Consider the following 11,781-nt stretch of genomic DNA (forward strand, 5'->3'; position numbering starts at 1 on the left):
GGGCTCCATACTAGTAGTGACGGGTTTTTGGGTACTCATGTCCCTCCCTGTATACAGTAAGTTTTATTTTCCTGCCATATTTATAAAAGGGGTTTGGGTGGAGGGGACATTATCAGGTCTACATCCTGGGCACCATGCTAATAGTGTGGGTCTCTGGGCACCTATGTCCTGGTATAGGTTGATTTTTCTGCCATGTTTATAAAAGGGGTTTGGGTGGAGGGGACATTATGGGATCTACATTCTGGGCTCCAGGCTAGTAGTGTGGGTCTCCAGGCACTCATGTCCTGGTATAGGTTTTAATTTTTTGCCATATTTATAAAGAGGTTTTGGAGGAGGGGACATTATGGTGTCCACAATATGGGTACCATGGTAATAGCATAGGTCTCCAGGCACTCAGGTCCTGGCATATTTATAAGGGGGTTTGGGTGGAAGTGACAGTATGTGGTCTACATCCTAGACATCATGATAGTAGTGTCTGTCTCTGGGCACTTATGTCCTGGTATAGGTTTCATTTTCCTTCCAGATTTTTTAAAGAGGTTTGGGTGTAGGGGACATTAAGGGGTCTACATCCTGGGCACCATTTTTTGGTCTATGGGCACTCATATCCTGGTATAGGTCTTGTATTCCTGCCATGTTTATAAAGGGGTTTGGGTGTAGGGGACATTATGGGGTCTACATCCTGGGCACCATTTTTTGGTCTATGGGCACTCATATCCTGGTATAGGTCTTGTATTCCTACCATGTTTATAAAGGGGTTTGGGTGGAGGGGATATTATGAGGTCTACATCCTGGGCACCATGTATGGGTCATATCTTGGTATAGATTTATTTTCCTGCCCCATTTAATAACCTATTAGCAGTGGAAGGGTTTGCATCTACTGCATCTGATTAGAATCTCTTCCAGATCTCACCATTTGAAAGTAACTAGATGATCCCTTTAAGAATGAACTTTGGGTGTGGGTTTTAATGCATAGTTCAGCTTGGACCAAAGTAAATGTACTGTATATATTCCATACCTGAGGGACTGCCATGGAAATGGAGAATCACTGTAGTAGTCGCAGTCACTAATATGATCACCACTATCTTCCAGGTGCCATGATGAACGGCTGCTTTTCTGTATAGTATCTATGGAGGGGCACAGCTGACAGTAATTTTTTCATGAGCTCAAGGTGTGCTCTGATTGGAGGAGGTGAAGCTTCTGACATCACTGCGCCGCCTCTCCAACTTGCCCAGCAGAGAATGCCTTGGATTCATTGAAAGATATACAAGGTGCTCTGTGATTGGTGCCCATGCCAGGCGAGTTTGCCCCTGTGTTCAGTATGCAGAAGGGCAGCTGCTCAACACTGGACCTGGAAGACAAGGAGGATCACTGTAGTAGTGCCAACTACTGCAGTGATTATCCACAGCGATCCCTGAGGTATGGATTATGTATACTTACATTAGCCCTAGATCAATTAATGGAGCTATGCAATAAAAACCGATACCCAGAGTTCAGGCAAAGAGACCCTGTCACCAACTTAAACAATTGCAGCTATAAAGTACAGAAAAGTCATGTACAAGGCAGGGGCGGACTGACAATTTATGGGGTCCCCGGGCAATAGGGGATCATGGGGCCCCTGTGTCCTTGCCCAAACTCAAAAAAGCCTGTGAAAAAGGTACCAGGGGCATCTCATGGGGCCCCCTACTGACCCCGGGCTCTCAGGCAGTGCCCGAGTTTTCAAATGGTCAGTCCACCCCTGGTACAAGGTATTTTATAAGCCCAGTTGCATTGTTTTTCCTTCCATTAATGATTTTAATTCACTAGCGATGTCCCTCGGAACTTTAAATTTGAGTCAATTCCCCAAGCACAACCCACTCTGTCATTGCACTTTATAGCCCTCTCCTCTTCTGCATTGCATGTGGTTGCAGGGCAGTTATGCTACAGTACCAATGACTTGAATGGGTCACGCTTGGCCGATGATGCCCACTTAACCTGACAGGGGATTTGATTTTTGCTGTGGTCGTGAAGCAAAGCCCTGAGTGGCTGTAAGTTCTTATTTAGGTAGGTAGTTGGGAGTGGGGGTAAAACTGCAGCACAACTGCTTGTTTTTACCGGCCCCTGGCCACCTGTGTGAATGCATCCTAAAAAGAGATATACCTCACTCTGGATAAATTTCCATTCACTTCCTATTGTGTCTCCTAGACAGGAGGTAAAAGGAAATCTCCACAGTGGGACACACACAGGGTCAGTCGTTCTCTGGAAACACAAGTGCTGCCATCAGGTGGAGCACACATGTATCCCCCAGCAAAAGAACCAGCCGCAAACTGATGACCTCTGCGTCACAACAAAGCTTTATTGTTCTGGACAACAAGCACTAAGAGGCTCTGCCTGTGATCCACCCCACACTGATGCGTTTCATCCAAACACTCGATTGTGGCCTATGTTCAGGTGAAATGCATCAAGACATATAAAATGGCTAATCTTGTGTCATAATATCTTAAAGGGGAACTCCAGGGGGAAAAATAATATTTTTAGAAGGTAGATTGGACCAGCTTAGTTTTTGGGTTTTTATTGTATGGAGGGCTGCTGGGGATGCTATATTTCTCATTTGTATTCCGTGCCAGATACAGAGTGAGCTACGATCCTTCAATCTTGTGCAACCCTGACAGGGGTCGTTCGCTCAGCACCTCCTCTATTTAGAAAACTTCTTGTATTAGTAATGAATACAAGGCTTTCTGTGATTGGAGGAGGACAGACCACAACGTTCATCCTTCTCTGTTCACCCCACGTCCCATCACAGAATGTCTTGTATTCAATGAAAAGAATGCAAGACCTTTTCTGGATGGACCGGGTGCCAAGGGAGTGACCCTCTATTATGTACAAGATGGGAAGTCACGGTAGCAGTGCCCAGGGGATCATAGTGCACACTGTATCTGTCACAGAATACAGCATCCCCAGCAGCCCTCTGGGCTAAACTAAACTAAGCCAATCGAATTTACAAAAATCTTTTTTTTTTTTCCTGGATTTCCTCTTTAAAACCATTGTTTCTAGATATAGTTTGATGTTACCTGTGAACATGGTGGCAGCTGTATTCATTCTGATGTATTTACACCTTATGTCTTGCTTTTGCAGCGCTACCCAGTGGTTGTGCCTTACAGCTCTCCTGCACAATTCAAGTCAATGAGATGGCGCTGCTCTAATCTTTGCTAAAAAGGATGACTCCAGAAACTGCTGCTACCTGTACTAATCCCATAATGTTTGTATGTTCTCCAGCTAAGTTCACCTGTACAGAGGATCGAATCTGGAAGGATGAGAACGGGGGAGCCATTATTCCGATTTGTGTGCCAGGTAAATAGAGTGCAGATACAGTCCTGGACCCACCTCCGGGACTGAACAGGGGAAGGCCAGGTTATACCATCAGGGTTTCTTCTTCCTTTGACTTCTTTCTTTTTTTTCTTTCTTATACTTCTTTCTTTTTTCTTCTATGCCTTTTTATTTCTTCTTTCTTTTCTTCTTCATTGTTTTTCCTTTATATTCTTTCTTCTTTTTCATCATCCCTCTTCTTTCTTTTTCCTTATTTCTTCTTCATTCTTCCTCCTCTTCTTTCTTCTTCTTTCATCTTCCTTCTTTCATCTTCTGTCATCTTCCTTCTTCTTCTTCATCCCTCTTCTTTCATCTTTCTTCTTCTTTTTCATCCCTCTTATTTCTTTCTTTCTTTCTTTCTTTCTTTCTTTCTTTCTTTCTTTCTTTCTTTCTTTCTTTCTTTCTTTCTTTCTTTCTTTCTTTCTTTCTTTCTTTCTTTCTTTTTTTCTCCTTCTCTCTTCCTCTTCTTCCCTCTTCTTCTTTCTTTCTTTTTTTTCCTTCTTTCTTTTTCCTTCTTCATTGTTTTTCCTTTTATACTCTTTCTTCTTTTTCTTCATCCCTCTTCTTTCTTTTTCCTTATTTCTTCTTCCTTCTTCCTTCTTACTTCTTCTTCCTGCTTCTTCTTGCTTATTTCTTCTTTCTCTCTTTCTTTCTTTCTTTCTTTCTTTCTTTTTTTCTCCTTCTCTCTTCCTCTTCTTCCCTCTTCTTCTTTCTTTCTTTTTTTCTTGCTTTCTTTTTCCTTCTTCATTGTTTTTACTTTTATACTCTTTCTTCTTTTTCTTCATCCCTCTTCTTTCTTTTTCCTTATTTCTTCTTCTTCCTTCTTCTTCTTCCTTCTTCTTACTTCTTCTTCTTCCTTCTTCTTACTTCTTCTTCTTCCTTCTTCTTCTTGCTTATTTCTTCTTCTTTTTCCCTCTTCTTCTTCCCTCTTCTTCTTTCTTTCTTTTTTCTTCTTCATTATTTTTTCTTTATCTTCTTTCTTCGTTTTCTTCTTTCTTCGTTTTCTTCCTTCATTCCTCTTTTTTTCTTTTTCTTTCTTCTTGTTCATCCCTCTTTCTTTTTCCTTTTCTTCTTCCTTCTTCTATTCTTCTTTCTTCTTCTTCTTTCGTCTTCTTTCTTCTTCAAAAAATCAGATTATAAAAAATTGGTAGCAGGTAAAGCTTTGTGTGTGATGAGGCTCTGTATGTCATTTCAGACATAAAACCTCTTTACTTGTCTGCTGTCAGTTTTTTGTTTGCAACGATTTTAAAGTGGGAATAAACTCCTTTTTTTTTGCTTTGTACCTTCAGGTAAGCCTATAATAAGGTTTTTCTATAGATACTGTAAATATTGTGCATGTTTAAGAGATATTTAGATGTGAAGCAGACAGTGACATCGCCTGCGCATGCGCACTGCATGCCGTTCATTGAGAGAGCTGTGCCACGGCCGTGACTACTGTGAGCATGTGCGGGATTGATGTCATCGTGGATTGGCCATTCTAGCGTCTGGAGCTGGCAAATCTGGAAGGAAGACCAGGTGAAAACGGATTCCCTGTCAGCGGTGGCAGGGCGCCGCTGGAGGGATTCATTTCACGGGTAAGTCTGTCATAATAAAAAAAATCAAAATCAAAACCAGCGCTCAGGTCTTCCTGCACCACAGGAACACGATATCCATCACTCTCTGGGGTGCAGCCCTCTAAAAGATCGGGGAATCTTGATGCTAATAAAAGAGAACACAAAGGGTGCACTCTCCTCGTGCATTACAATGATAAAAATGGATTTATTAAAAAATAGACAAATGAATACTCACAAACCAAGGGTCATGTGAACAAAGAGCGAAAGGTGACAGTCCCAGGTCGTGGAAGTCTGAGGAAGGGAGTTTGACTCCCGAAACGCGTTAGCATACTCTGTCATAGGACCTCTATTGCCTGGGACTGTCACCTTTTGGCTTTTTGTCTGTTCACATGACCCTTGGTTTGTGAGTATTCATTTGTCTATTTTTTAATAAATCCATTTTGATCACATTAATGCACGAGGAGAGTGCGCCCCTTGTGTTCTGTTTTGTTAAGTCTGTCATAATGGTCAAGTACAACCTTTCTCAACCAGGATGCCCTGGCACCCTGGGGTACCTTGAGCTTTCTTCAGGGGTGCCTTGGCAAAATATCCAAAAATTGCCCAAAATTTGTACACAGGCCAGCGATGGAACAAGCCTGCCTTCTAGTTACACAAAGCCACAGGTTTTCATTGTGCACCACTATCACCTTCTAGTGTTGGCATTCTGACAACTAATGACATTATCATTTGATAAGGAGGATGTCAGCTGCCTGTATAGCAACCTAGTTTGACCCTCCCCTGCCCTTCTCCATCTGTGCTGGGGTCACATCATTTTTCACATTTTAGAATGCGGTGCCCTTTAAAAATTATGGACAGTCTGGAGGCACCCCATTTTTAAATGGGGTGCCTCGGGACTGTCCCATCATTTTAAAGGGTGCCTAAGGACTGTTCATCATTTTAAAGGGTGCCTCAGGACTGTCCATCATTTTAAAGGGTGCCTTAACTGAAAAAAGGTCGAGAAACACTGGTCTAGTATGCAGTGCATGCTCACACATTATGACTTTACCCTGCATGGGGATCAGTTGTTTTTTTTTTTTTTCTCAAACGCAGTTTACTCCCGCTTTAAATCTGACCTCTGCCTTCCCTTCAGTCTTACACAGCTTTACAGGCTCCTCTCCTGTACTAAAGTAGCTTACTTAGACTTCACCGCACACTGTGAGCTTCATCTCTCAGTCTAGTGCTCTGCAGGTGAGAGCTACACAGTAATAAGATCTGACACATACACAAGCAGACAGAGCAATGAACAGAGAGCTCAAATCACCATGCAGTCTTTCATCACATTAGCACTCCCACATTTGTGATGCAATACAGAGGAAGTGGCAAGGCATGGATTGGACAAGAATTTGTCTGACCCTTTAGTGAATACGAACAAGATAGGCAAATTAATACGTGGAGATAGGGGAATCAACCAATCAGACACTATAAACTGCAGCCACAACAAGTATAAAGACTAAAGAAATGAAAGACTGGAAAGATAACTAATGCAGCCCCCACATCTAAGGACTGGTAGGCTGCAATATATACACTTTAACACTGACAGACCTTACACTGAAGGTGCGCCAATGGACGGGGTTAAATATGGGTGGATATTGCTTTAACAAATTGCAATCCTACATATCGTAGGAACTCTACCATCAGTTCTATATCTGTAAAAAGTTCTGCTGTCAGATGATTAATTGTGAGCTCTTTTGTCCACAGTGTGTGGAAAGCCTTCGAATCCCATCACCAGACATGGCCGCATTATCAATGGTGACAGCGCAGAACTGGGGAATTTTCCTTGGCAAGTGTTACTGCGCACAACTGGGCGTGGCGGTGGCATTCTGATAGGAGAGTACTGGGTGATGACAGCTGCCCAAGTGATAAATAAAGATGAAGAAAACCCAGATGGCGTCAACAACATATATGTTTTCATTGGTGACACGGATGTGGAGAAGCTAATCAGTATAGGTAATTTAGCAGTTCGGGAAGTTCATGTTCATCCAAGTTACATCCCTGGATACCATGACCATGACATCGCTTTGATTCGCCTCAAAGAGCCCGTAACCATGAATGAGAACACCTCTACCATCTGCCTCCCTGAAGACGGTGATGAGTCCTTGTATGATGCCGGTACTGTGGGGTATGTAAGTGGATTTGGAATGACGGAGCGGCGCAGAATTTCAAATATTCTAAAATCTGTGGCTTTGCCCATGGTTCAAAGGGACAAATGCCAGAAACAGCTAGTGGAAAAACAGAGAAACATGGGTCAAACCAGTAGAATCAAAAAGGAAAAATTCACAGACAACATGTTCTGTGCTGGTTATGCTGAAGCTAATAAATTGCAGAAAGACTCATGCCAAGGAGACAGCGGGGGGCCATTTGCCTCCATAAGCGAGGACAAGTGGGTGGCCACAGGTATCGTGTCTTGGGGCATTAGTTGTGGTGTTGGCTATGGGTATTACACCAAAGTCAGCAATTACATTGATTGGATAAAAAGCCACCTGAACAGTTAAAGTGTATGTAAAGCTGAAACTTTTTGGGATTAAGACAGAGAAGGAATTGAAAGCTTTATAAGTTTTTTTTTTTTCGTTTTTTTGGGGTTTTTTTTAGCTGCCTTTGCCATCTTGGGGAGATCTCCTTTTACTTCCTCTCCTGGGGATTGCACAGGAATTGAGAGGAAATCACCCCAAATCTTCACTGTTGGCACTTTGTGTAGGTACCACTCCAGAATTGCAATACAGGGACCAGCCTTCATCCAAAATCCACAACACAAAGATTAAAAAGATTGATGTGTTTCGCCCTTTACAGGAGTTAGATATTGGGCTACCTCTATGACTAACGCGTCAACGCCTGTGTCTGACAGGAGACACATTCACCTTTTCCATAAATCATTGATCTATGGAATTCAGCGATGGTGCATCTTACTTCTTCCTTGTTGCAAAATCACCCCAAAGTGAACATAATTCCCATCATAAAAAGCGTCCCAAATGGGGGACTCTCCTCACTTCTTGCTCAGGTTACATATCTAAAATTTTAGGATTTCCTGTCATGGTCACCAGAATAGATAGGGTAAATTTCCAGGGTGACTTGGATAGCAAAAAAACAGCTAATGGGTGATAGAGCCTTCCCCAATCCTGCTAATAATAGGTGTTTTCATTGATGTTTCTTTTAGAAAGGTTTCCTTTCTTCTCCCGTCTCAGTGACAACATTTTTACCAGAAAGGACCACCAAACCAAAACACAATGAAAATTGTCAAGTTGTTGCTTCATGTGGAGAACATAGATCTGTGAAGTCTGTTTTCCCTGAGTCCACCCAAGTTTTATTCTGTGTGGAGCCCTAATGAAGAGGAAGTGGTATTGCCCCCCAAAATGTTTTGCATGTAAATTATTAAATTTTTTTGCAGTAAACCAAAGAAGCAGAAGCTCCTGTAGCGTATTAATGTGCTTTACTTTTACTAAACAAGAAATATAAATGACTGAAAAGTTAATAAAGCTTGGGTTATACAGTAGTTCACAATTTTTGTAACAAACAGGATGCACACTACTCAAGCGATTTTTCCAGGAAACCAGGTGCTCTTGTAGTGTATATTCAATGTCATCCCAAGTGAAATTTCTTCTTTGGTTCTATGAAGTCTTCTATGGCACAGACTTTCCTTGGTGCTGTGGGCCCTTTCTGTCTTAGTTCCTCTCGGTGTTATGGAGCCCCTTTTCTTCTAGCCAGGTCTTCTTCTAGGCTCCCCCTCCCATGGCTATATTATCTCCTTTCCTTGCCATCACCACTTCCTGTTTTACTAGCTTTCATGAACCAGTTAAACAAGTTAATTAGCATTTGAATAAAGGAAGCCCTGCTTCTAAATTTTAGACGGAAGCTAAAATATAATATTTCATAAATTATGCTTTAAATAAAGCCCTAAACTAGCGATGGCAACACAGAACTGTTGGCTGTTTTATGACTTTTTTTCTACCAACAATTAAAACTATCCTAGACTCTTTCGTCTGCTTTTGGTCTGATACTCCTTTCTGTATTTCTATAGTTTGAACTACTGTTGGGTGGGCATTGAAGGAAGCTTTGTTATGTGGGAGCTGCCTCAACAGAGCTGTTGAACTTTTTTGAAGTTTTCCTTCATTTGGCTACACATGCAGGTCTAACATTTCCCTTAGCATCTTTGAATATGTTCTGGAGAACATTTTCACCAGGACAGGTAGTAATAAAAATCCCCTGAATGGAGCCACAGATAGCAAACAAAAGTACTGACAAGGGTTCTAACCATATCTTACTCTATTAAAATGTTTTGCCTAGACATATACACTCACCGGACACTTTATTAGGTACACCTTGCGAGTACTGGGTTGGACCCCTTTTGCCTTCAGAACTGCCTTAATTCTTCATGGCGTAGATTCAACAAGGTGCTGGAAACGTTCCTCAGAGATTTTGGTCCATACTGACATGATAGCATCACTCAGTTACTGAACATTTGTTGGCTGAACATCCATAATGCGAATCTCCCGTTCCACCACATCCCAAAGGTGCTCTATTGGATGGAGATCTGGTGACTGTGGAGGCCATTGGAGGACAGTGATCTCATTGTCATGTCCAAGAAACCAGTTGGAGATGATTTGAGCTTTGTGACATGGTGCATTATCCTGCTGGAAGGAGCCATCAGACGATTGGACACTGGAGTCATAAAGGGGTGTACATGGTCAGCAACAATACTCAGGTAGGCCGTGGCTTTAAATGATACTCAATTGGAGCTAAGGCTGGCCATACACTATACAATTTTCTTGAGAATTTTTGCTTTAGATTTACCAAAAACCATATAATATGAGGTCAAACCTAAACAACACTTTCAGTTGTATCCAGTCAGGCAGGCCCTTGCACTACATAGTTGAAGGTAAATCCAAAGGAAATTGGAAGAAAATTGTATAGTGTATGGCCAGCCTAAGGGGCCTAAAGTGTGCCAAGAAAATGTCCCCCACACCATTACACCACCAGCCTGAACTGTTGATACAAGGCAGGATGGATCCATGCTTTTATGTTGTTTACCAAATTCTGACCCTACCATCTGAATGTTGCATCTGAAATCGAGACTCATGAGGCCAGGCAACATTTTTGGTATCTGGCTTAGTGTTCCAGTTCATCCCAAAGGTATTCAATAAGATTGAGGTCAATAGATGTGTTCTTTAGGAAGGCAAGGATCAATGTACAAAGAGCAGTGACCAATGGCAATAGCCATCCTTCATTGTTCAGCCTGGCCTGATTGCATGCTAGGAGCTGCTGCCCACAATTGTTCCCTTGTACTGCCTTGCAACACCACTCAGCTGTTTTCCTCCAATTTGCATGAAGTAAGGTACGGCTTAGCGCTCTGCTGGTTGTACCCTACTGTGTAAAAGTTCAGTCGGTGGATTCCTGTAACCATAACACACCCATGTCACTGAGCCAGGATGATAAATCATCTGCTTGTTATTGAACCTAGTGGAAAATATACCTTCCAAGCTATGGATAGAAGGTGAAGGGTCACCTCACCGGTAAGTGAGAAGAGGGGAGCATGAGTCTGAGTGATTCCAGGGTCAGCCAATACAAGTGAAGGGATGGACGCTGCTCAACTGACCCCGGAAGTCCAACGTTGAAGAATGGCCTCAGCCAGCGTTCTGGCCAAGCTCTCTGATGCATTTTGCTCCGCTTGGTCACAGAGGTCTCTGTGAGGCTATTCCTCAACATTGGACTCCTGGGGTCAGTTGAGCAGCGTCCATCCCTTCACATGCTTGTTATTGAAGGCCCCTTCTTAAAGTGGAATTACAGCCAAAACAAATTATTTAGGTTTAGATATAGTTGGAAAGGGTTAGAACCTCTGAAGGGTAAGCACTGCTAAAAAAGCATGAGCAAATGAATGCTGAAACTCCTGCGCTGGACGATGAGCACCACAATGTCAGTAATACCACATGGAGTACTTTTTGGGAATGTAAGCCTTGCTGTCCTCAATGGACCAGGGAAATCCAAAGAAGCTGTGTGCAAAGAAACAAACACAGGGCACACGGGCCTAGTGTATCACCTTCTAAAAATGAGATTTATTGAATAAAAAGTAGCATACTCACAAAAGGATAAAATCAAAGGCACATTACAAAAAAGACAGCATGGTCCAATCTTCCTAGATGGTGGCTATTGGGAGACTGTAGGCTTCCAAATGGCTGGCGCATTTGGAGGTAGAACCTCTTCCTCAGAGCCAACAAGGAGGAAGAGGTTCTGCCTCGAGTATACTACTTTTTATTCAATAAATCTCATTTTTAGAAGGTAATGCACTAGGCCCGTGCGCCCTCTGTTTGTTTCTTTGCACACGGGTAAGGACTGCTGTCTGTATCCCTGCTCAGAAGAATCACCGTCACTTCCAAGTACTGATACTACCCAAAACACAAAATGACGGGAACATTTCTCCAGTGGGGACCTCATGGAGATTCTAACTCTTCCCTACTCTGTTCAAAACAAAGAAAAGGCTGGACTTTTATGTATTTCAGGAGGGTAACCACTAGAACACGCTTTGCAAAATTCAGTTATAACTATACAATATGTAAAACTACTGTATTTTGTGCTTGGATGTACTATATGGAAGAAAATAACAAAGTTCAATAAAACTTTTGGCCTCAGCCAGGCAATGAATCCTGTTCTGAACAATGTCTGTCACTTGTTGGTTCTGGACAGCAAACCAAACATGACGTATCTGAGAAGGTTCCGCTAGGTATAGGAGTGACCGTGCAAGCCAGGCTCCTGATTTAATATTGCCTGTCATTGATCAGACTGAAATATGCCGACCTTTCCTATGAGAAGGACAGACATTTTTCAACTTAATGGAAATTTCCAGTGTAAGCAGGTACTG

At 42.3% G+C, this 11,781-nt stretch overlaps 1 protein-coding gene across 5 annotated transcripts in view; it reads left to right on the forward strand.

Annotated features, from left to right (window-relative positions):
• LOC149435179 (complement C1r subcomponent-like) overlaps positions 1 to 11,564 on the forward strand; it is a 100,746-nt gene extending 89,182 nt beyond the window's left edge. For all 5 annotated transcript variants that reach the window (XM_089662943.1, XM_089662941.1, XM_089662945.1 and 2 more), the window contains 2 exons: positions 3,253 to 3,327; positions 6,633 to 11,564. In XM_089662943.1, coding sequence (XP_089519069.1) covers positions 3,253 to 3,327; positions 6,633 to 7,426 — 869 coding nt within the window. In that variant the 3' untranslated portion in view covers positions 7,427 to 11,564. The remainder of the gene's footprint in view (positions 1 to 3,252; positions 3,328 to 6,632) is intronic.
• Positions 11,565 to 11,781: the final 217 nt, after the last annotated feature.

The sequence above is a fragment of the Staurois parvus genome, unplaced genomic scaffold (genome assembly GCF_062004578.1).
Source record: "Staurois parvus isolate SC_StPar_1 unplaced genomic scaffold, SC_StPar_1.0 ptg001590l, whole genome shotgun sequence".
Lineage (NCBI taxonomy): Eukaryota > Metazoa > Chordata > Amphibia > Anura > Ranidae > Staurois > Staurois parvus.